The sequence below is a fragment of the Strix aluco genome, chromosome 22 (genome assembly GCF_031877795.1).
Source record: "Strix aluco isolate bStrAlu1 chromosome 22, bStrAlu1.hap1, whole genome shotgun sequence".
NCBI lineage: Eukaryota > Metazoa > Chordata > Aves > Strigiformes > Strigidae > Strix > Strix aluco.
Window position 1 is genome coordinate 2955994 of NC_133952.1, and position 25902 is coordinate 2981895.

The following is a 25902-nucleotide window of genomic DNA, read 5'->3' on the forward strand; positions in this document are numbered from 1 at the left end:
GCTGTGAAAGTCAGAAACGCCTCTAAAGCTCCCATGTAAAATCCTGCAGCCTGAAATGCTGTAAAATGTAGAATAGAGCCTGGACAAACTTCAGCATTCAGAAGCACGCCGGGGGCAGGCATTCAGGTTTGTTTTGTTTTTATTTAAATGTTCATGTTTCTTCACAAACTCACACTTAAATCTCTCAAAAAGTTCCTGCAGAATGCTTGATTTTTCTATCAATTCATCTCGCTTATTTTTTTACTTTTAGTGGTTCATTGCTCGTTCTAAAAATCAGTGTTGCCTCTGCTGAATGATTCCATAGCGCCATGCATTTTGGAAAACCAATACAGTGGCAAATGTCTGTTACAGGGTAATATCCCAAGCACTCCAGCCCCACTATTCCTCAAAATAATTAAACATATTCTATCTGCAGTTTTATAATTTACATTTTTAATTTTTCATCTTGGGTCAAAGAATATATATTTAATGTTTAATAAAGGTTTGATTGCAGTACTGCTTAGTACAAAAGAAGAAAGACAAGCACTAAACAAACATCTATAATTGCACTTGTAGGGTATTTTCTAAGCACGTCGTGTGTAGGACGGAGACTCCCCACTCAGCTTGTACAATCAGCACCAGTTTTGTATTGGGTGGAATATTTTCCTTCGTCTTGGCAGTGGTAAAAACATTCCCTGAACCATCATACCTTTGAGGTGTATGCTGGCTTGTATTTCTTAGCGAAGCTGTCGAAGTTAAGCCTATTTGTACCAGGCAGTCATCTACTACAGTAAATTAAATGCCCTTCTGGCTGACAGTAGCCAAGTGCAGATATAACATCCATATTGCTTTGAGAAATTAGCTAGTGCATCCTAATTATAGCTGTACTTTGACATCTTAGTGAGCCTGGGATTATACAGGGGAAGGCTGCAAGAACTACACACTTAAGAGCAAGTTCCTTCCAAGTGAACACAAACATTCTAGCTAAATTCTGGAACTGGGGAAGTATGCTGTTTTTCTTCAGAAAGCCATTACATCTAGATAACAGATCGGCTGCGTGGGATAACCACACCAGTCCCTGACAGATCAGCACCTTCCTGGAAGGTTGTGTTCAGAAAAACCATGGTGTCTTATTAAGGGATAGTAGGCATCTTTGTATTAGTGAAGAACATGGGAACTCTCTCAGCTGGTCACACTAGCAACTCCAAGTTAAATCTTTAATAATAGCCAACGCCACATGCATCAGAAGGTGCAAGGACCTTAAAGAAAACCTGAGAGCAGCTCATCTACAAATGAAGCTCTTTATAGTCCATACACACAGAACTTAGCTCCTACTGGGAGCCCTGATGGTTTGTGCTCTCATCCTACATCGTTGTCTGAGTGTCATACCCATCATATCAGTACAGATGGGATGCTTAAATAGCCCTAGAAATCAATAGGCTTTAGTTAAAAAACAGTTTAGTTTAACTTACCTGTCCGACTTAGAATTTTCATGTTTATGAATACTACCATTTCTGTCAAGATTTCAGGGAAATTTACTTTTTGGCTCCTTGTAAAACAATTCTTACTGAAGCTGAGACATTATTGAGACTGATATATTTCTGCTTGTATATTTCTGACACATTTGTGGGAGGATTAGGGGTAAAGTTTCATGTAAACCAGACTATGAAGTCATGGGTGAAAACTGAGATGAATACCAGCTTTTCAACCCATAACTCTCATTAGAACAAAAGCTATACTTAACAGAATTGCCCTTATTGCCATCAGGAATGAAGTAATCATCCAGTAGCTCTTGTATTGTACATTTAATTGTCTTTAAAAGGATACGTTACAACTGGGGGGGATGACACGTTAATGTATTAGTAAACTATGCAGGGAGTTGTGCAAAATTAATTTCTGTTCTACAGCAAGAATTAAGAAGATTATCTTATTGCATGAGAGATTCCAGAGGCTTTATCTTCCCCTCAGCACAGAGTCTCCATTAAGATTAATCAGTCACAAACGCACATTCCAAAGGAGAACACAAATCATATGAAATCATCTTATCGAGTTAATGAATGACTCACCTCCCTCCTATCCCTTCCTCCTGTACAGGAAGACAGCCCAAGGCAAATGCACCATAAACCTAAACATGACAAATTCAGCACTCAGGAGACAAGGTCAGTGACAACGTTCCTCCTGGCTCTGAAAGGAGCTGTTTTAAGGACTCCATAAGCAGAACTAACGGAGGGTTTGTGGGACGAACGACACTGCACAGGGGCTCTCCAACATACAGTACAGCTTTAAAAAAAGTTCCACATGTAGGACAAATAAGCAATAAATTTAAAATAGAACAAGCATTACTGAGGGAAGGTGTTCCCACTGATGCTGGTTTTTGTTACCAGACAAGTATATACATTTTTTTTCAGCCCTAAGCCCTGAGTTTTGGAACCATGCTTCTCCAATGGCTTTGTCGCTAGGTATTAAAATTGCCACCTTTTTTTTTTTTTTTTTTTCCCCAGCTCCCCTTACCAAAGAGTAGCTTAGTGACAGTAAGTTCAAGCCTAGGGCCAAAGGGAAGGAATCAGATTTACTCTTCTCCCCTAAAAACCTGATTTTTAAGTGTAGCTGGAGCTTAGGGCTGGGTGAAAGCCCAGGACAAGACACTAAAGATGTGCTATATGTCTCCAGAGGGTAGAGCCTGGAATGACAGTGCTGAAGACTTACTGTCTGTAATTAGTCACAGAACAGGTTAATTAATCTCCATATAGCAGCTCTGATAGCAGGACTCGCATCCAATTTAGTGGAACTGATTGCGGGTGTGCCACAGTAAGGTCAAGATTGAGGCAGCACTGCACTGTTGTTTGGAGGTGTGTATTTGAGTAAGAAAAATAACTGGTTTAGATGGTCTTGCTGTCTGGCTTTTCTTGACTCACTGCTGCTCCTTGAGCTCAACTGAGGGCTGAGAGCTCTAGAGTAGAGTAACCTGCTGGGGAAGCAAATTCCTACGTTTTTGAGTTTCCTGCTCTCTCAGACTGATACCAAATACCAAGGCAAATGACTTGGGGGAACTGAGCCCTTCAAAGTCCATCTGGGATCTGTATGTCATTGCAGCAGATGAATTTAATACCAGTGCCAGAGGGAGAGTGGAATAGTGTTGATGAGACTCAAGAATTCAGCAGGCAGACAGGGAGAAAACTTTCCTGCTAGAGCACTCTGACAGTGCCCATCAGCCCTGGCCTGGCATGGCCCTATCGTTCCATTTCTCAGAGTTCACTGGCCAAGCTCTGGGAACACTAAATTGTCGCTGCACTTTATAAAAGACAGGACATCTTTTAATGAAGTGTCTCCATGTCCTGGTCAAAGGCCAAGTGGGTTAACAACCTCTTTTCTTCCTTTTCTCAGAAATCCTGGTGGCTTTGACCCGATCTCCTCTGCATACTGTACATTTCTGTATTATGTTATTCTTCTTTCTCCTAATGCTTTTCCCTTCCATCCCTGAGATGCTATACCTTTGGGATGGCTAATTTGAGCTACCTGTTGAGTACACTGGATGAGTTGGAGGAAAGCTGCTCTTTGTCAAGTGTGTCAGCTCCAATGGCTGTTGACAGCAGGAATGGATTTAGCCACGTGTAATCTTTCTCTGAGTGCAGGTGCCCAGAATGAAAGGCCAGGGCAGTGAACAGCTGAGTCTTGAACATGCTCATAAGCTGCAAAAATAAAACTGTATCAACATTTAATAAATAGAGAACAGGCGGTAAGCAAGCAAGAGTGAGGATTCATCACTTTGCCTTTTGTTTGTTATTTGTCAGGCATATTTATATAAAAGAGGGTAGAGACTTGGGATCTACTAGTTGGATTGGTTGTTCCAGCCAGCCAAGCCAAACCTTTAAGCTTTGGGAGCACTTGGCTGAGGACAGGCTTTAGGCTGGACAACCAGGACACCTCAACGGACAGTGCAGGCTGGGAGATGATCTGTGAACTTTCCGGTTTCCTCCCCTGACCTCTCCTTTTTGTCCAAGTCTTTGTCCAAGCAAGATTCCTTGCTCTGCCAGGAATCAGTTCACTCCAGAGTCTGTCACGCTCTCTGTCTGTGCTTATATCCTTGGGCCTCTGTAGCTGGGAAGAACACAAAAAGTACAATGTCAGCTTTATCCACCCATTCTCCAAATTTGACTAAGTCAGAGATCTCATCCCTGTGGTCATCTTCACTATCACTCCAGCCTCTTGCTGGGAAAAAGGCTGTTCTTCTGCACACTCACACAGCTTTTTTTTAGCTCTTGCTTCACTTCAGCCTGTCAAGAATCCCTTTGTGTTTCATGACAGTAAGTGGCTTCTGGGTAGTGGAAGGAGGAAAGCAGATGTGTTGTACCTTAGTAGCTGTGTTTAATAGTTAGCTTGTCCCTGCCACGTTGAAAAGTGAAGGGTGTCCAAGAGTTTAAATTACTTTTAAATAGTGCTTCCAATGCCCATGCCAGCTTTTAGCAGTCTTCCCGCCCTTGTTATCCCAAAGTAGTTGCAGGACTGTCTCCACTGCACACTTTTTCTCCCGCCTGCAAACATAACGCCACTAGGAGGAGCATTGCTCTCAAAAATGGGGGGGAAAGCCCATCTTTGCACAGTACCTTTTGGGCTGCTAGCTGTGATGAAGCCCTGTTGGCAAGCTAGCTGATGAGCACAGAGAATTTCAGCCATGAGGGCTCCCCTGTGTTGGATCTCCAGCACCTCAGTACCCTTCAGGACGCTTTCCCTTGGCTAAAGTACCCCAGGGTTCTGCCTTGCACCCCAGCTCACCTGGCTGCATGTGCACCATGCGGCACAGCCCTTTGCCTGCCTGATTCTTGTACATGGGCTTCACACACACTTTGTTGGTGGTGCCTGAAGCCAGGTCTGTGAGCAGCACGCTGTGGATCTGCGGCGAAACGCTGAGCACAGACGAAGGGCCAGTTTGCCGCCGGCATCTGACTCTGTAACCGAGGACTTTCCCATCGGCAGGGTCCCAAGAGGCTTTCAGGGTGTTGGGGCCCATGTCTTCAAAGCGAAGGTGCCTCACTTTGGAGCCCTCTAGAGAAAGAAGACTCATGTTACTGTGGGCCGTTTATATGGAGTGGTCCTTACTGCCTAGCTCCTTGTTCCTCCTGAGGGGATTTTGAGAAGGGGTTGCCAGCCAGCCTGGTCTTTCTCTGTTGTAGAGATGCAATAGCCTCTCACTCTGCATCTCTGCACTGGAGGAGCTCAGCCTAATTAGTCCTTAACGTTGTCCTGGTACCAGCACAAAATACTTTTGTTGGCACTGTTAGGCACTGGTTGGCCACCTCCCACACCCTCAGCTTCTGTCATTCCCTGAGCTCCTCACTCTTGAGTCTAAGAACTAGATTTTGCCTCCTGCAGTATCTTTACAGGTACCTCTTCAGAGCAGAATCTTCTGCCGATGAAATTCCCACCCCTCTGACGCTAAATCACACCAAAGAACAGACACTGAGGAGATAGGAGGGAAAGGCAGTTTTCTTTCTTCTTCAGGGAGATTCAGGGATCTCCGAGTCTGTTCTGCTTGTGGCTGCACCAGCAGCTTGGCAGTACACACCCTGTAATAGCAGTCATATAGTGCACGTCTGATTTTCTTTCAGTCCTACGCCTTACACATCTGCTACATCCTAATAACATATCATCTGCTGTTCATCAGAAGCTGCAGCCTTCCCCTTCTCTCATCCCTCCCCAGTTACTGGGCTGAGTTCTCTGGCTTCACCCAGAGGCAGATGACCTATACAAAGAAACAGGCATGCTTCAGACTGCGGCTCACTCACCTTCCTGAGTGCATGCTTTAGCTGACAGGGATTTCTCCTTTCCCGATTTGTAGACTGCAGTCACTGTCACTAGGTAGGTTGTATTGGGTGCCAGATTCTCCACCACAGTGCTATTGCTCTTGCCATCCACCTCCAGCAGCTTCACGGAGTTCCCGGGGAGCGGTCCATACAGGATCTGGTAGCTGATCACACTGTCCAGTGTCGGAGCCCAACTAACATGGAAGCTGTGTGGTGCAGACTCTGAGATGAGAACCTGAGCTGGGCTTATTTCCTCTGAAAGGAACGTAAAAAGATGTGAGTATGTAATCCAAGGTAGAAGAATGCTGTCAGAGGAGCATAATAGACTTGCACCATACTTGGCTTCCAGGTGGAAGAAAATCCATCCAACAAGTGGATGTTGATAGTCATCCAAGTCAGCACAACCCAGCTCAGCCCTAAGAAAATGGTTTCTTTACCTGTGCGTTATAGAGCAGGTAAAACTACTCAGCTCAAACTGTTCCTGCAAGCAGAAAGTTAATATTGGATGCAATTTCATCTTGACCTTGTCACCCCTGCTCAGATTTTCCGTGTGCCAACTTTTTGCATGTTGCTGTCCAGCATAAATCTGAGTTACTCTTCTGACCCAAATGACTAGTCTGCACAGAGGGGCTAGCTTCTGCTCCGAGTGCTCCCTGCTCCTTCCCTCTTACACAAGGGTTCCCCACCAGTGAGTACACCTGCCTGGAGAGGCAGCATGGACCTGCTTAAGAGTCCACTCTCCCCTAACTGCATCTGCAGCCCCAGGTAGGAGACAGGGATCGCCTTGTTCCCATAGCAGCTGCTCAAGCTATGAAGTCCAAAATAGCCTTCATTTTAAAAAAAAATTACCCTTTGGCAGTAACCCACACAAGGCAGCACTGCTTCTGCTTGACCAGCATACTGGGATAGTGGGTAAGCATGTGCAGCAGCCCGGGCTTTATCCCCCTGCTTGGGCTCTACACCTCAGCCCTGTTAAATACTTGCAAGCTTCAGCTCCTGCCACATTCTCCCAGAGCAGTGGGTTCTGCTTTCCTCCAGATTCATAGATTTTTTTAAGGTTGGAAGGGCATCTTATGACCATCAGACCTGATCCCCTGTTCTGGGTGGTCTAGACCATCTCTTTAAGGAAAGAGCTGCCAGCTGAGTGCCAGAATAAGGAAACTCATTATGTTCTGTCCTGACCACAACCATCTGACTCCTCCAATCAGACCACGAGGCTGTGGGATGCAGACCAAGGGCTCTCCTGTTTGCTTTATATATGTGAGGCTCAGCACAGTGGAGACTTCCCCCTTGGTCACGATTGTGCACATTTTACCTGCCAGTGTGGTAACCCTTGTTGTCTGGGGAGGGAAGTAGTGGACGTTGGATTCAGGAATGAGTGCCACCTCGTAAGTAGTTTCTGGTGCAAGGTTGCTTAACAGGAGGCTAGTGTGAGCCCCAGACACTTGCTTTGTCCTCTTCCTTGCTAGATCATCTATCGGGGCATACTCTAGGGTGTAGTAGCCGGTTTCTTGGGAGAGGAGTTTGGGCCACGTCAGACGGAAGCTGCTTGAGGTGATATCTACTGCATGGAGCCGATTTGCTTGGATGACATCTGGAAGAGAAACAGGAGTCAGAAATCACTACTGACTTCAATACACAGAACATGGCTAAAATACAGCCCCTTCTGGATGGGAGATGTAGCCTACAGCAACCCTGGATGACAGCTGAAGTCACCTTGGTGTAGCCAAGCCCCTTCCCAGCAACTCAAGTGAACCAGACCCTCTTTCAAAGGTTCAGGAGAACAAAACTAAATCCTTGAAGCCAAGCATAAAGCTAAAAAAATGTAAAACACCTACCAACTGAGGGAACAATATTTGGGTTTTCACACCACTCCTACTCCTCCAGACAAGACTCTTTCACTGAACAGAGCTTGCAAAGGAAATACACGTCTCAACTGCCATGAGGTGGCATTTTGGCTAAAGCAATTGCTCACGTATGTCTGCACAACAGGCTTTGGCTCAAGAATACTACTGCACCTTGCCTCCTAGGCATCTCCAGCTACAAAACAGTTTGCCACAAGCCTCCAAATTGCTCTATAAAGCCTCAGCTTTCCCTCTCCATTCTCTCTGCCTTGTCCTCTGTGCTAAGGCCAAACAGTGCTGGTGACAGAGAGACCTAGAACAGCAGGAACCATGCCCCTGCCCATCCAAGCCTGTCTTGCACCACTAAGAATGAATCTGGAGTGGTCCAGCAAGTTCTGGGCAGCTGCTATTCCTGACAGATGTGTGGGACCTACTGTGCCTGATCAAACAGGCAGCTTCCCATGCTCAGCAAGGCATTACCACATACCCAACATGGCAAGCAGCACAGGCACTGCCTGTGACAAAGCTGCAGACAGAATTCAGGCATCGAGGTTAGAAAACTCCCACGGTTGGTTCATCCCAAGCTCCCTGTGGGAATCACCTACTAGTGAAACCAAACCACTAAATTTTGTCATGTATCTGAAGCAGACCAGAGTGCGGAGAAATAACATTTCTCCCTGCTCTCTGCCTGTAGCCAGTGGCCAGAAAGAAGGGGCAGCAACTGGGGACTGTCCAGTATTTGCTGAGCCGGCTGCATTCATCCCAGCTGAAGTCACTCCCTGCAGTGTTTCACAGAGCTCCATTGTTTTGTGACATTCAACATTCAGAGCCACTCTTGTGCTATCTCGCCTCTGTCTCCCCCTGCACAGAGGCTTCTCTTCAAGGCTCGTGCTACCTTTGAGTTCTAGACCCCAAATGCCAGACACAAATACCTCTTCTGATGCTTGCAGTTCCCCCAGCCTCCTCAGCTACTCGACCCTTCTGACACACATGGCCTCCTGAGCCCATCTGGGGCAGAATCCCACTGTTCTCTGGTCTTCCAGAAAGATGGAAACACACAGGACTTTGTTTCTAGCTCCAGGGAAGTGGCATATGAAGACATAAAGATGCATCTTCTTTTGTTTTAAAAGCACCCTAAGCCTTAAAGAAGTGCATTTGCTCTGCACAGTGTTGCTCCTGAACCCTTATGATGGTACTCTCCAGCTCAAACTTAAACACTTCACAGAGTACCATAAGTAGCTCCCACTGGCTGCCCTTTATGCAGAAGTAAAGGGAGGCACAAAAGTCTGCCCAGACCTACAAGAGAATAGGAGGTAGCCTTGCACTCTCAGACTTGTCCCTTGACTGGGAGAAGATCAGCTCTTCTCCTCCAAGCTACTCCGAGTCCCTGCCAACTTCCCCGTACCAAATAAAGCAGCCTCAGTTTTTCCTCTGAGCTGTTCTTTGGCCCTTCCAGACAGGCAGGGACATTTCCCTTCCGTGCCCTGCCCGTGCCCATCCACACACGCTGCCAGCCAGCAGCACTCCACCGCTCGGAGCTTGGAGGAGGCAGAGGGTGGGAGGCAGTACCACGGGGCCTGGGGCACTGCACCCTTCAGTGAGCCCCGCAGCTACCAGTGGCCAAACCACAAAGGAACAGGGAACAGAGGAAAGGCCTCAGCGCCAAAAGTCCTGCCAAAAGCTCAGGGAATGGAAATAAGTGAGCTTGGAGGCAGGGCCCAGGGCCACTGTGAATAAATCAGGCAGATTAAAGGGACAGGGTGCAACACCTGAGGGACACGCTGCAGGAAGCCCACAGCAAATAGCTCTGCCCCTTGTTGCCAGATTAAAGATGCCTTGAGTGTATAAAGAGGGCAATAAGCCCCAGAAAATAGATGCCCATGGGATGCTTCACAGCACCTCCTTGTTCCCAGAGGGAAGTAGCAAGTTAATCTCTTGTATTAGACCCGGGCAGCGCCTTCCTAGCAACACTCAGAGACAGTTTGTGACGCACTTGCCTTCCACCTCCCACCTCTCAGTGACTTGAAACACTATTTTGCAGCCACAAGTTTGCTGGCATCCTGTGAATGCTGTTGAGGTCAAGATTAGACTCCCAGGAATGCTGCTACTTTCATGATGTGTGTAAGAAATGCAGCCAGGCAGCAGATGAGCCTGTTCTAGGCCTGGATACATGTTCCTCTCTCTGCAGAAGCTTCAGCTAGGACTTGGGACAAATTACTTCTTCTCTGTGCCTCTATTTCCCTACTTTGATATGGATGGTTCTGATTCTGGTAGGGGTGAACACACTTCTCCATTACCAAGGTAGACATTCAAGGTCTGAGATCACTCCCTCTGGTCACCTGCTTATATTCAGCACTGAGTGAGAATGTCAGAGGACCCCAGGCTCAAAGCCTTTTCTGCAGCAGAAGTTATCCAGAACCTTCTTTCAGATCAGAAGTGTGTTGCTCTGAATGTGCACGGGAAGCGGCTGATGTTTTGTGACTGCTGGGCAGGTGGGCTCCTGCAGAGCTTCGCACAGGAGATGGTGCCAAAGGATGAAACAAGTCAGCAACTGCCAGTTCAACTGGCTGAGGGGAGAGCAAGTGGGTGCTAGCACAGAACCTGATGTCATGTCAGAGGAATGTCTTGGTTTCACAATATTTGAAGGTTCTTCCCCAGAAGGAGAGCACCAAATGCCATATATTGGGTACATAATATAGAAGATGCAATGGAAGAAGCCTGAGCTAGAGTCCTCTTTCCTTCACACTAGGAGAGGCAGAGGTACTTGCCAGGGGCCGGCGGTGGCTGTGGCCATAGCCAGGCTGTGGGAACTGTAGCCTGCTGCATTCTGCAGACTCGTGTTGGGGCCATGTGCCAAGGAAAAAGAGGGGGAGTGATCATACACATGCATCCACAGTCCCTGTCTTGCACCCTTCTGGGTAGTAGCATTACTGGAACTATTTCAGGTCCACCATGTCTAAGAAGCAGCCGATCTTCTGTGCTCTGTGCCACAGCCAGGTTTTTCAAAAAGGGAACTGAGGCAGAGACATGGCATCCCTTGACCTCAGCAGAGCCTGTAGCAGGACAGAAATATAGTTTGGAAGAGTAAGGCACCTTCCTTTTGTCTCCTTGTCCAAGTAGCAGTTGTCTTGCTGTCTAGGACTGAAAACCCTTGCTGTGAACTCCAGACTCAGCCCTAACTGTTCATGATATTATTTGTCTGTTCAGATCTCTGTTCAAATTTCTGAAGGCAAAAAAAATGCTTCCTAACTGAGCAACCCTCACATAAAGGTGTCTACCTTTGTATGGTGAGGTACAGCTGCAGAGACTGAACTGTTCCATGGAGGGATCTCAGCCTACCTGAGGCAATAGCAACTTGGTAGCCAGGGACCATTGTGCTGGGATATCTATGGAGCAGGCATGAAACACCCCGTTCCTGGATAGGAGGTGGAGGGAGGAGAGCAATTCTTGACAAAGCTTGTTTGTGCATCTACAAAAGGCTTTTAAAACACAGTAGCAAGAGATGAAGATAAGATAGCAGTGATAATAAAACCAGTCTGGGCCATTCCAGAGTTGGAAAGGCCTAATTTCTGCCTGCCAAGGATGCTGTCTGCCCCTGCTATCCCGGGGGCCAGAAGCAGGAAAGGTGGTGATGAGGGCTGCCTCCTCCAGGCAGGGAAGAGTGGACCTATGTGGTTTTATTAAGGCTAACTTAGGTGATGTTACCAGTGTCTGGTAATTTGCTTAAAGAATCAGCCCCTGGATTCATGTGGGAATCTCACTTTCCATTAAAATCCCAGACTAGTAACTTTTAGACCTGGTGAATGCACAGAATACGGCCCTCAGGCACAGCAGAGTATTTATTACCTTTGCAGATTTTATGACCTTCAAGACAGCTTTGTGCTGCAAGGATATGCAGGCAGGTTCTCATTTTGGGATGCTATTTTATACCATCTGGATTCAGGATGCACTAGAAGCTGAAACAGCCACTTGAAATGAAACATCTGGGGGACTGTGTGGCGTCTGGTACAGTAGGACTGCTGGTACAGCCCCATACTCATACAGAGAAGTGGGTGACTGGAGGAGAACGTAGTTGCTGTGTGTTAAGTGATCATGGTTGGAAATAAGAAAAAATTGCTTCATACAGAGGATGCTGTGGAAAGGGTTACTTGGACACTCCAAAGCCAGCGCTAACCAACTCACATAGCAGAAGCCAAATGAGGAATTAAAATAGGATTTCCAATGGAGAGAGAACCTCCAAAAAATGAATGGAAAGTCTGCAAAGTCATAGTAACTCACTCAGCTTTCCAAACAAATCCAGAGGTATCTGGGAGGCTGAGGCAAAACCCCTGCTTTGCAATCACAGGCACTCCCACCCTGAGCTGCAAAAAGAACACGTATTGTGCGGTGCAGCATGCAGATTAGCATGAGATATTCCTCTTGGCTTCCAAATGCCTGTCTTCTGGCCCAGATTATGGCTTTGGGTCTCCTCAGACCCTTTCCTGGATGCTTTAAAAAACAGGACTGCTGAAAATTCAAATCTGCTGTCTGTTCCTGCTCTCTGCACAGCAACCACCACAACCACGCTAGCAACGAAGAGGCAGCAGTTGGCCTGCTAAGCCTAACAAGTTAGGGCTGGGATTTCCTTCCAAGGGCTGGGCTAGCCAAGTTGGGCTATAGATCTGGCGGATGTGGAACACGTTACAACAGGGGATTTATGGAACAAAAACATTCCTCTCCTACAGTCTTAATGCTGATAGCAAGCACCATCCTTAATTGCTCTTAAGAGAACAACAACTGCCAGCCACTTGTAGGCAGGAGTTATCTCAGTGTGTGCCAGCCACTGTGCCTGAACATGGTGGATGGTAAATATAGGAAGTCAGATCTACCCTAGACAAGAGTTTGAGGGGGCTGACAGGACTAAATCCTTCCCAGGCATACACGTCCCATTTTGCGTATGCAATGTGTTCAACACATTTGTGTCCTCCGCCTCCATCAGACGGCACATAGCCAGACAGCATTTTAGAGAAAAAAAATTCACCCTGAATGTGAAAATCAAGTTCAAGGGGCTTAGGCACCTCGATCCCACAGTCAGCAGCCTCTTACCGTAGTTAAATCATTGCCTGTTCAGGAAGCCTTTGGTTAACAATTAACCTGTGCAGGTGGGGGCATTTTCATGATGCACTTGAATTGTATGGGTGTCTGTGACCTGCATGATTCATTTCAAAGTCTTGTCGTTTTTTTAAGGAAGCCTGAGCCTCCTTCCTTCATTAACAACTGAACAACTCATTACAAACACAAGTTCATCTCACTAACAGGTCTGCAGAAGACAATTTGTCCCAGTCAGTCATGGGCCCTTCCAAGGGGAACAGGGATATTTGTCCCAGACCTCCTAAAAGCTTTGGTTTATACTTGGACCTATAGCATTGTGGACAAAGCATCTCAGTTTGCAAGGACAGCAGCTGGTTTTGGGGGATTCTCCCGCTGTCTGCCCTGCAGAACCAGGCATTAACTCATACTCAGCCCTGTTGCAAACTCCCAGTGAGCACAACCCAACCCCACTGTACCTAGGATAGCATCTCGAAGTTCCTTTGTGATGATGGGTAGGTCATCAACATCCACAAAGTGCAGGTGCTTCTCAGGAGGCTGGCTGGCAGCAGCAGAGAGTTCCAGGTAATTCCCCCGTCCAGTGCTGACAATGAAGACTGTTACTCCCATGTCCTTCAGGAGCTGCATGGGTTCAGAGATGTCATCAGTGGAGAAACCATCCGTCACCCAAACCAGTACCTTGGGCACATCTGGCCGGGCACCAGCTTCATCACTGAAGAGCTTCTCCTTGGCATAGGAGAGCGCTTTGCCTGTGTTCGTGTCGCCCATGAGCTGTTGAGTGTCCCGGATGGCTTGTTGCAAAGTCCCACTGGACAGGTACCGGTCAAACGGGAACTCCATGGTGGGTGTAGTGCTGATGTGGATGATGCTGGTCTGGACATCTTTGGGGCCAAAGGTGAAAGGGTGTACAAGGTCCCACATGAATTCCTTGACCCTGGAAAACTCATAGTAGGAGACGCTGCCAGAGCTGTCCAGCAAGAAGAGGAGGTCCCCCTCTGAATTGGAAATAGACGGCTGGGGACCTAGCAGGGGAAGAGAAAGGGAGCTGTGTTAGTGGAATGCTGTGAACCCATACCTGCACAAGCATCTGCTAGCAAAGCTTGGTTTTCTTGTGCCAAATCTCAGAATTCAGTGAGAATTTTGCTGGGTAGAGACCTCAGAATTTGCCCCTTTTTATTATCTGCATCTAGTGTGAGGGCCCCAGGGTTTTATTTCCAGTCCAGCTGTCAACTGTTCAGGAACTTCTCACCCCATCTCCCTAGCACCTCATCTTCCCTCATTGGACAGCTTTGCTTAGACTCATCTGATCACAACTGTTCTTTGGAACACTTTGAGATGCTCACACTGAAGTGTTAGCCAGAGGTTTGCCTGTGATTGCTCAGAAACTAAGTTCTCTTAGCACCTTTTATTTTAAAGTACATCATGGCCAAAAAAGCTTTTTCTTGATTGTTCAGAAACCAAGTTCTCTTAGCACCATTTGTTTTAAAGTACATATTGCCAAAAAAGCTCTTTCTGTTGTGAACAGAAAACTGGTGCCTAAGTCTTCTTAGGTCCAACCACCTGAATTGGTTATAAGATCACAAAGAGCAAGAGGAAAAAAGTTCATGAGATACCCCCCCTCCGCCCCCTCACTGAATAGCAGGATTGTGGCCTGTGTTGGACTATTTGTCTCCCACTGCTTTCTTTGGGTTCAGCCTCACTTTGAGAGGTCACAGCCTGATGTAGGCCCTGCCCAAGAGGGTCACAGCGAGGAGAGGTCAGAGCACTGCGGTGGAGCTGGAAAGACCTCTTGGAGGCACTGCAGGACAGCAGCCTAGCGCCGATCTGCCTGCCCATGGGACCCTCTCAGCAGCAGACGTCAAACACACCACCTGCCCCACACGTTGGCCAAGAGGGTAAGAGATGCAAAGGAAAAGTTGGAGCACCTCATCAATAGAGCAGCAGCAGCCCTGAGCACTGGTGGTGTGCTTGGTCCTTCGCTGTGAACAACGGCACAATATCCAAGCACACAAGTGTTGCAGCTGCTGTACTCCACGTGTTTCGGTCGACTGAGACAGACAGCAGAGACTCACAGCAATCAGTCAGCCATCTCAGCCCCACTGCGTGCAGCTTGCCCTCTGGCTCCTGGCAAAGGCCAACGCTGTGGAGAGGTTTGGCCTTTTGGAGCTCACTCTTTTTACATGTTCTGCACCTCAGCTACATCAATCACCATTCAACAGAAGTAAGGCTGGAGATGCATCCCACCTGGCTGCTGTGGTGAGCTCTCCAGGAGCAGGGAGAGGAGCTTTTAAAGTCATGGTTTACACATTTGCAAAGATCAAGACAGCAAGGAGGAGCAATAGTTACTTTTTTTTCCTCCTTTCTATTCACATGCATGATCCCTGCTGTTCAAGGAGCTACTTAGATGGCCAGAAGAGACCCTGTGTCTCTCAGAGGAAAAAGGCCAGTCATGGGAGAGGAGAAGCAGGCCAAAAGACTGAAAAACTGGAACGAAATATGCCTCAATTCAGCCTAGTGCCTGACCCCTGAGAAAATACAGCTCCTCATGGAATGAGGGCAGGATGAATGCCTGATATTCTCCTGGTCCAAATTCCATCAAGATGCATGGGAGGGAGCAGAAAATGTCATTGCAGCAGTGGAGGGAAGTAATTTCCCAGGATGCTAATCTCACCTCCTTATTCTTAGTCCTGCACAAGGACAGGGGGCTGGAACAGAGCAGGGAGCCAACACAGGCAGGGTAGAGGAGATGCTCTGGACCTGACACTGCAGAAACGACGGGAGCTCTGGCTCCTGAGCACACCTCGCACTTCCACACCGCACTCAGGGAGGGTCTGCAAGCACTGCGCACACTTACAAAACCTCATGACAATCTTTCCAGGCACGTTATTAACCCATTACAGATAAACTGAAAGGCCAGGGCAGTAGAAAGAGGCAGGAGCTCAGGCACAGAAATCTGGGTAGAGCTAAAAGTACAACCACAAGTCCTGGATCCTGCTCTCACTGCTGCGGAAAAAAACATCTCTGAGCTACATCAGCTTGCACTCACACCTCTTGTTACACAACACCAGGCTGATCCTGAGTACTTTCTCCTCCAAATTGGAGGTGGACATGTTCCAGGAGCTGGGAACATTCCTCACCAGCCTGAGCCAGCGGGTCAGTCATGCCCCGTGCCAGGGAGTAGCCTCTGCCATGCAGAGCTGCTGCTCTGGGCTAATCTGCAGCAGTCCCAGAAAAAGAAGCAAACTGGTGATCGCAAGACCAAGAGCAACTGCCAAGGTCAGGAGCAACTTTTGGGCCTAAAACAACTTAGAGGTTTATCCTATCTTATGACGATGGCAGTGTCTGGAAGAAAAATGAGCTGGATTTGGAAAAGAATGAAATGATAAAGGAACTTGATGAGAAAAACTGCTGGCTCTGCTCTCCCAGGAGATGTGGCTCATTGTCAGAACAGGCTGCCTCTCAGTTCAAAGGCTACAGGTCCACACAAGACTGGCAGAAAGCTCCCTGATTTAGACCACTGTTGGCAGGAAACTCTGGAGTGGAGGGACTCCACCCTAGCTCACTTTATAAAAACTAGGCTAATTTGATGTTTTCTTGCTCTTCTGAATACATATTGACCTCCTTTCCCAGATAGTCTTAGGAGCAGCACCTCAAAGGGTCTCTGGGGCAAGATGTCTGGGAAAGGGCTGCACAGACCCATTTGTGCAAAAGAACGCAATATGTCAGGAAGAACATGCTTCTGAGGGTGTGGCCTAGGGTCCCATTCCATTTGACTCATTTTCTTACCATTTCAGTTAAAGAACTCTGTGGGATGCACAAACACATAGGGCACTCCTCCTCTTCCACTCTTAGAACTTGGGAGATTTACAATAGCTGGAATATCAGTAATGAATTTGGAATTCTTTTAACCACCACTCTGCTTTCTGACAGCTTTTGAGGTGCAAGAAGGGAGAAAAAGCCTTGGACCAGAGATTCCTGCCTGCCCGTTTGGACTCCTTTATCAGTGAAGGGACCAGGAATGTGGGGTGGCCAAGACACATGGGCTCTGGAGCACGGATGGACTTGGTGCAACACACAGTGGTTGAGTGCTGGAGCCGTGTGTGGGAGCCAAAACCACAAGGCAGTAGACAACTGAATGGAAAAGCTCCTGTAAAGTTAATTGCTCCGAGGAGACAGCTCATGCAAACAGTTCTCCCCCTGCAAAAAACTGTGTCAAGGCAGGCCTGGAGACAGCAAAGAGCCTGGCAGGGGTGAGCAGGGGGTTGCTGAGCCCCCACTGGGCACTACTCCAAGAGGCAGATATGAGATGGCAAAAATCAAGAGGAGGGAAAGGGCGGGGGAACAGTGAGTGTGTACAAGGGGTCTATTCCATGTCCTGACAGTGAAACCTAACGACCTGAGCACAGAAAAAATCATGAACCAGCAAGGCCGCAGCCATTCAGGGTACAGCACAGGGGGCTCAAGGGGGAAACAGAATGCGGAGAAGTGGTTCAGGCTTGAGCCACAGGGGACCTGATCCTCTTTCCCCAGTTCTCATTTGGACAGCATTTACCCTGCTATTTACTTCCCTCACTGGGTACCACTCAGATGCCTGCCTGTGGGATTAGGGCATGAGTGCCTGGGTCTGTCCCACGGCAGGAGCGTTCCTGGCTGTGTGCTCAGGAATGTCAGGGGCAGGTACAGTGGAGAAAGGGCCAGGAGTGCTGGGAATGCCCACAGGATGGGGGACAGAAGTGTGTGAGTCAGGAGCACACTTAACTGCCTGTGTTACAATACAGGCATGCCCTGGAAGAAAGCCAGAGTGCTTGCACAAATGGTCTGTAAACATGCAAATAAATATGCTGTGCTGCTGCAGAGGCCAAGACAGCACAGGAACCATGGAGTAGGTGCTGGCTGAGACGGCAGACGCGTACCAGATCTCCTGAAACAACAGGAGAAATCAGATGGAGCCTTAGGAAATGGAGAAGATTAAAGTTACCTGGTGGTGACTAAGCAAGAGATGCGAGGAGGCAGGAGTGGGACCTGCAATCTGTGTGGATTACAGCCAATTCTGCGGGACCCAGCACAGCTCAGCCCTGTGTTGCAGACACACACACCCAGCAATTTGGCATTCAGAACTGAGCAGAAAATAAAAGCGAAGCCCAGCAAGCTTTCCAGCTTGCCCATAGCAACATGCGAACACAGTAGAGCTCAACCTGTGACCTACAGGTCCCTGCCACTGGTTCCTAGAGCTCCCTACCTCCTGATGGCATTTCAGCAGGGCAGAGTAACAAGGGCTTTGTTTAGAGCTTCTGGCTGCACGAAGCAAGCCAAACCCACGTAGCCATGGCTCTGTGCTTTCGCCTCCATTGGAACGAGTATGAGCCACTTACTTGGCTGGCAAGCCATAGCGAGAGGTCACAGCAACATGATTGCCACCTCCCAGGAGGAAATCACTGTTTCTCTCCTCTGCTCCTCACCAGTTTGAGGAGTGTCACTGGTTTCCCAAATGTTGCAACAAACAGCTGTGAAAGTTTCTGACCCTGGCAGGGCAGGGATCAATGGCCAAAGGACATGGCTCACGAGTGATAAACAAGACCACATGCACTAGCACTCTGGGAGGGGAATTCAGAATTCCCCACGAGCGAGCAGATGCGAGCAAATCCCACTGCTGCCAGAACCACCTGCATCGGGAAACACAGGGGTGAAAACCAGCATGAAACACCTGCTCAAAGGAGAAGAACATCAGAGGAGAGTCAAGAGCCATGCCCCTGTCAAATCGCACTCTTGGCTGTACCCTGCAGCTCTGGGGCACCAAGAGAGCTGGGCATAGTGTTAGTGTCCTTTAAACACTGGTTTCACCCATCATACTGGGAATAGCTGTGTTAATTAGGAGGCTCTCCAGGAAGAGCTTGACACCCTATGTTCTTCCTGGAGGGTAGAAAGCACTGGTTAACAACAACTGGTTAACAATTGGTTAACAAAAGCAACAGTTACACTGGTGGGCAGGTATATATTTTGGAGCTAAAGGGATTGTCTGTGGGTGGAGCAGAAGGCTAATCCTTCATACAGGCAAATACCATTACAGTTACCTCTACTTAGCAGAGCCCTGCATAAAATGGAAACAAATTCCTCCCATTTAGATTTTGTCAGCAGAAAGGATCCATAAGAAAATCTAGACAGAGGATCTCACTACATCAGGAGCGTGGCAATGCTTATACTTTTATGACTGGACACTCCATCATCCTTCAGGTTTAGGTTTTTGATTCCCTCATCTTTTGTCCTGTCTTTGTCCTTCATCCAACATAAACATGCCATCTATGCCAGAGGTGGGGCTGTGGAGATTTGTTACCAGTAAATCCCCTGCATTACGCAAGCAGCTGCTGTTTTCAAGCAGTTTCCTTGCTTTATAGCAAAAGAAGCTCGGCTGTTTGGCAAGATGCCAGGTGAAGATTTCTCACTTCAGTGGGATTCTCAGAGAAGGGGCATCCATTAGCACCTTCCTGCCTCCTGAACTGTCAGGCCTTTGCTTCCGAAGAGCTGAGGAATAACTCTGCAGACCTTGTATCACTGCTGCTCCCGTGCTCTCCTTAAGTCTGGGGGACAACAGAGAACAGATGGCAGTACCCTGATACATGGTCAATATCAGTCATGCAAAGAAGTGTTTGGAAGGGATGGATATAGGAACAAAATGTCACCATGGAGTCAGTGCTGCCTATTTAAACGCTTGGCTTTTCCAGGAGAAAACCAGCTGGTCAGACTTCCCTGTTCTACACCAAGATGCTGACAGGAGGCATCCGCTTCAAGAGTTCCCTGCACTCTCAGCTGGGACCTGAACATGAGCCACATGCCTGATTTACTTGGAACTTGTAGAGCATAAAGGATTTAACAGCCAAAAAAGATCATGTCCTGTCTTGGTTAACTATATTTGAAATTCCATGTTTGTCTTCCCTTCTCACTATTTGGCCATGCAAGGAAAAAAGTTCTGCGATGAGTGGGGCCAGGTTTGGAGGCTGAAGAACGCAGTCGGTGCTTCCCTGTGGCCCCTTGGGGTCACAGTGAGAGGCAGGAGGAGAAAGGCACCGCCTCTCCCCGAAAGAGAGGTATCCCACCAAGCCAGCCAGGAGGTGTTTTACCCTTAAAACCCTGTCAGAGAGAGGCCTGTGCCATGGCAGATGGGTAGATCACCTGCCTGTTTAAGGAGCTGAGCCCCACCAAGCAAAATATACTTGTGTGACTAAAAGCCCAAACTGCTTATGCAGGTTCCAGCTCGTCTATGCCACAGATTAGAGGCTGTAGGTTGAGAAATGGCCCTTCAGACAAATTCCTCTGGCAGGAAGGAAGCTGGGTTGCCATCTTTTACGATCTTTTCAGGAGTTTCACTATCTCTGCTGTTTTATTTAGAGCCTCAAGAGTCCTGGAATCATGGAATTATGCCAGGTACTGAGCTGTGCTTCAGAGATCAGTAAGTGCAGAGCCCTCTACAAAGTGTGTATGGATGGGCTGGGTCTTTATTTTTCACTTGTTGCGCCCACAGGGACAGCAACATCCCCATCATTTTCTGCTGATGCTAGTCCAGAGCAGCCAGGTAATGCCAACCTAAGTTTCATTTATCAAAGCCCAAACTGTCAAATGGTTGGACTTTACACTGATGCAACAGAGATCTGAATTTGGACCCAAAGAGGAAAGTGGTGGAACTGGTCATGCAATGCTCTGCCTTGACTTTGTGCCTTGGTGCACTAAGCCAGTAGCCATTGTCCTGAAAAAGCTAATAATTCCTGAGCATGTGGAAGCACCACTGGCCACCCAGTAGCTTCCCCACTTTGTTCACTGCAGCTGAGAATAAAGCCACGATCATTCACACTCAAATCCCCAGGAACCAGAGTTATGAACATGCATCCCTACCTCTCAAACAGTTCCCCTCACTGTGGGATCATGGCACACCACTACAGCACCTCCGGACGAGAGCTAGCCCATGCCCAGGAGCCCTGCCAGACTGGCTGTTTGCTCCAGGTTGCTTTAGGGAGCACCTGGGAGGAGGCTCGGAGGTCCCCACATCAAAGCTGCTGGGGCATGGGCACCTTGCCGACGAGCAGGTTCATTTCCTCTAAGGGTGCCTGGCAGCGTGCGAGCCAAAGTCAGCACATCAGTAACACAACACGCACAACTTTGCCTCTGGAGCAAGCCACAATCCTTCTGGAAAGCCACGGCTTACTTTTTCACATACTCTGAAGGTCTCAAGCATTTTTAGCCTGGGCTGGGGAACTGTCACATACACTCCCACAGCAGCAGAAACACATGACAATAGGAATAACTGCTGCCTGCGTGGACATCGGGGTTGTGACAATGCCAGAGGCAGCAATCCCATTCCTGAACCCGCCTGTGTCACTGAGGGACAGCATCCAGTCCCACAGACACAGACTGCGTACCAGAAGCAGAATCAGATCCCAGCAGTCTGGGCTGCTGCCCGAGTCTGAGGACCTCCTGTCCGGATAGACAAGAGGTTCACTTCTCCTTTCACACTGCCCAGGTGCAGTGAAAACCAGACGCAGCCAGCAGTAGCCCTGCAGTCAAAGAACAGAACCTTTTTCTACTCACAAACACAAGGCAGAACAAAAGAAATTGCATCAGCTTAGCCATCACGATGGGGGCTAAGTCTGCCCAGCACGACAGTGCAGGAACCAGAAATGAGACATTCATCTCCTCCACGTCCCTCTCCCTGCTGTCAGTTCTGCGAGACTGACCCGTAATCATTTTCACCAAACAGTATCCAAGAGAAAGCATTTTAAAGAGGAAATATAATGATTGAATTACAGAGATTAGCAAGAGAACAAGACAGGTATGGTATCTAATCGCTTTTTACCTCTCTTAATCGATGTGCCTCAGTACATAGGTAACAGTGAGGAGTCAGGACTTTTTTCCATATGATTGCACTAAACTCTACAAGTTTCTGAAACAATTTCCTTTCTGCTGCTGGAAACAAGCAAGATAAAATTTCTTTCTAATATGGTAATTTTAGAAGGTTTTTTGTTTGTTTTGTCTTTGTGCCAGCAAAGTAACATACAAGTATAACTATACACCTAAAGCAGCAATATAACTTCAGCTTTTATTCTGAAAGAGGTTTATGAGAAGCTCTTAAGGACCGGGAGGTGTTAAATGGGGGAAAGTAGTAAGGGAACGCCTTGCCTTTCCAGGCACTCACCTCTCTCAGGTGCGTTCTGTCCCGCAGCAAACTGCAGCCACAGACCAAGAGAAAGCACCGTCTTGGCCAACATAGCAAAGTCTGGTCCTGGGCAAACTACCTTAAATCCAAAAGCTCGGCTCTGTGAAGGCAGATGAAAGGCTTAAGATCAGTCATATTACGTGCAAGGATCCACCAGATCCCAGGGTGCCACTTTTATGCTGCTCATGCCTTGAGATCCGACTGCTTCTTTATGTGTGCTTTGCTGGGCTGTGGTGTAAGCTCTGGCTCCTGGAGGCAATTTTCCTTCCCCCCCCCACTCCTTTTAAAGTCATAAATCCATCTTGACAGGAATAGCTGGAGGAGAGGCACAAACAGCACCCCTGCTGCTGTTCCTCTCCCGAGTTAAACTTGCCCCAGGAGTGTGGATTCAATTGCAGGCAGTCTGCGTGCAGCTGGGCTGGTTTGAAAAATATATCCCTATAGATAAAACTTTGGCCCTGCAAGACGCTGGCAGCAGTCCAGCTACCAGGGGATAAAAAAAAAAAAAAAGCTTAGAGAAATCCAAAGCTGCTGTGCTCTGGAATGAACTAGAAGAAGGAAAAACACGTATATAGAGGAAAGAAAAAGTAGAAAGGCTGGGGAGCGTGCCCTGCCCTGGGAATATTGGCTAATCTTCTGGGAGGAGGCAGGCTGAGCATTCCCCCAGGTCCTAGCGCTGCCCAGCGTGTCCCTTCCCCAGTGCTGCCCCACAGCCGGGGCCAAACACGAGTGGAACGAGCAAACACCATGCCTCACTCCTTTACCCGGGAGAAGAGCTGGTGCAGAAGTCACCAAGAACTGCGGAGCCTGCGGGAAGCAACCACCGCCGAGGTGGGGTGTCAGCCGTGTAGAAGAGGGCATGAAGCAATATTCTCTGGTGGAGCTGGTACGTGCAACAGTCTGCTACATGCCCAGCGATTATCTCCCCTCAGCGTGGCGTTAAATACATTCTCAAGTCTGTGACTTCTGAGTCAAAGGGGACTCACACGCCTGAAGATAAATCTGTGACAAATATCTTACTGGATGGAGGGGCAGAGCCTGGCAGAGGGCGTATACCAGAGACCCCGGCTTCAACCTTCATGGGCATGCAGCCTCTTTATTTCCCCTGTATGCAGGAGACTTTTGCCAGAGCAAAAACCAACCCTAGTTTCCCTTCCCACGGCTGTCCTGCTGTCCATGTATCTGCTTTTGGTTCCTACTCATCAGGTAGAGGTGACAATAGTCCCTTCCCTTTTTTCACTTTAGGTTTTAACATGTGCTACTTCAGGACAGATCCAAGACGTTACTAGCAGAGAAAAGCTGGAAAGTTACACCCAGTTATGAAGAGACCAATTAATCATCATCTCCCTTAACATGGGGAGTGATCAACAAGACAGGCTAAAAAGTAGTGAAGGAGAAACGTGGGATTTCTGAAGCTGGTGAGCAATATTTCCTCCAATTTGATTTTCTCTCTCCTGGGAACTGTAAAAAAGTGAACAGGAGTTAGGAGCCAACGAGCTGTGCAGGGTGGAAGAAAAGTTGTATCCAAACTTATCAACCAAATGGAAAGTCAGAACAGGCCCAAGAAATCAGATCCAAATGAGAAACCATGGATTCAGTCTGATAGTTAAACTTCCTGGGCATTTGTTTGTGTTGCCCTTCCAGGCTGGGACCCAGCTACCTCACAAAGGAGCTTTGCAGTATCAGGTCGTACGATACCTCAATCCGATGTAGCCTAACCCCATACGAGTGACAACCTCACCCACTGATTCATGCAGGCTGGAATAAACATTTTCCTGGGTTCTCAAGAGAATTAGATACCCCTGCACTCATACCAAGAGCATGTAACTTGGGAGATCCCCTCAAAGATGGCATCTGGATCCTGGTACAACAGCTGTGGTGACCAAATACTGTTGCTAGCTGGTTTCCCTGACACACAGAGCAGGGCGTCTTAGTGTTACAGCCCACTGAAGTAAGTCTGGCTATTAGCTGCTGAGTTATGTCTGGCTCTAGGCACAGCGGGCTTGACCATTGCCTCTTGAAATCAATAGCAGACTTTTTGCTCTGACTCCATGCAGTTTGGGCCTGCCCCTGTCAGAGTTGTGCACCCATGGGGAAGTCAGTAGGAAGTGCAGGTGCTCTAGCAGTGAAGCTGTCAGTCTGTAGACTCATTTCTCAAGCAAGCTTCCAGGGAAAAATTACACAGCAAAGCAAATCACAACATGGTCTAATTCACCAACCTGAGCAAATTCATCGATTTTCATTGCACAGATCACATTCAGTTCAGTTGCGGATGTATTGACCATGATGGCAGCCAAGAAGACAAAAGGCTTTCCAAGCCACTGTTGAGTGGTCTTATGAGGAGTGGCTGAGGGAACTGGGGGGGTTTAGTCTGGAGAAGAGGAGGCTGAGGGAATACCTCATTGCCCTCTACAACTCCCTGAAAGGAGGGTGCAGAGAGGGGGGATGAGTCTCTTTATTAAAGTAACAAGCGCCAGGACAAGAGGGAATGGCCTCAAGCTGTGCCAGGTCAGGGTCAGACTGGCTCTTAGGAAGTATTTCTTTGCAGAAGGGGTTGTTGGGCGTTAGAATGGGCTGCCCAGGGCAGGGGGGGACTCCCCATCCCTGGAGGGGTTGAAGAGTCGGGTTGACCCAGCGCTGAGGGATCTGGTGGAGTTGGGAACGGTCAGTGTGAGGTTCATGGTTGGACTGGAGGAGCTTCAAGGGCGTTTCCAACCGAGATGATTCTGTGAGTGCAGTACTTGTTCAGTCGTGCCCTTGTTCTCTGCTGGTGAACACGTCCTACTTGCTGTTCCCACACTGGTTGTATTCTGAACCCAGAACATGGAAGGGCTGGGCTGGAGGAAGCAAGTGTTGCCCCATTGCAAACCATCTGCTTCTCATCAACTAACGTAGACGTCCCTCTGCTCCTGTCCTGTCCTCCTGCCCCACTGCCCAGTGACCTGCTCGGAGAAAATGATGGCAAAGACAGTAGTCTGGAAATGGTCTGGGTCTGGTTCCCAGGGCTCACAGATGCGTGTTCAGAGCCCCTTGACTAGGGCTGGTGGGTATATGGAGACGATTTCCTTCCATTACTCACTTCCCAAGGAAGTCTTTTCACAGAAGGGTTGCTCATCTCAGAATAATTCCCTTTTTTGTCAGTTTATCAATGTGAATGCCATTCAGCCTCACACCCTGCAGCCTGGAGAGATTTCAGCCTTTATCTCCCAAGTCCTGCTGGGATAGGTGGAAGCAGGAAAAAACAGCCTGGAAAATAATTAGATCTTACACAACTTTGTATTATTTTTAAACTTGACTGTAATTGACAGATCCTGTTTCCAGTAAGACTGGTGCATGCGCATGCTGATTCTTTCCTTGTCGCATCCTGCACTCCAAAGCCAGCAGTATCACTCCAGATTTGCTTCTGTTTAAACGTGATCAGAATCTGGCTGTGGATCTCAGCTCCCCATCTCTGCTAAGCTCATGTTCTCCAGCTGTCATTGGCTTGACTAAAATTCACTCAAGATGATAGTCTTCTTACCAGGTTACAGAACAGCTCAGGAACAGTTAAGGATTGTAAAAAAACACCAAAAAACCAAATGAAAACCACCACCACCCAGTCTACCGTATTTGGATTGTGGTATTACTGAGACCCAGACGTGTACACACATATACTGTGCACAAACCCGCAGTGTTCTGCATGTGGGAAGGCTTTGGTGGCGTGCTGCAGCTTCTGTGACATTCTGGGGATGTAAACAATACGCAATTTCTGAAGAGATGCAATATCCTCTCTAAGACAAATTACTGTAGCTGGAACAAACAAGCTTTTGGGAACACAGCCTTATTTCAGCTCTACATAAAAGTTTTTGTTTGGAGGGGCTATCTATATATGGTAATTTGGAAATTCCCCATTTGGAAAGGAAGCAAAGCAGCTCTGCAGCACTGGAAGAACGGTGCAGGTCAAAGCTTCCCCTTGAACTCCAGGGCTGGTTTGTGCAGCCCAGCGTGG

General features: G+C 48.0%; 1 protein-coding gene across 1 annotated transcript; it reads right to left on the bottom strand.

The window, feature by feature from the left end:
- Window positions 1-410: 410 nt before the first annotated feature.
- Window positions 411-22434, bottom strand: VWA1 (von Willebrand factor A domain containing 1). Its single transcript, XM_074848288.1, has 6 exons — window positions 21894-22434; window positions 13171-13734; window positions 7096-7374; window positions 5763-6035; window positions 4753-5022; window positions 411-4077 (listed from the first exon to the last, which is right to left on the bottom strand). The coding sequence occupies exons 1-6, from the start codon at window positions 21964-21966 to the stop codon at window positions 4037-4039; spliced, it is 1500 nt and encodes a 499-aa protein (XP_074704389.1). The 5' UTR covers window positions 21967-22434; the 3' UTR covers window positions 411-4036.
- Window positions 22435-25902: the final 3468 nt, after the last annotated feature.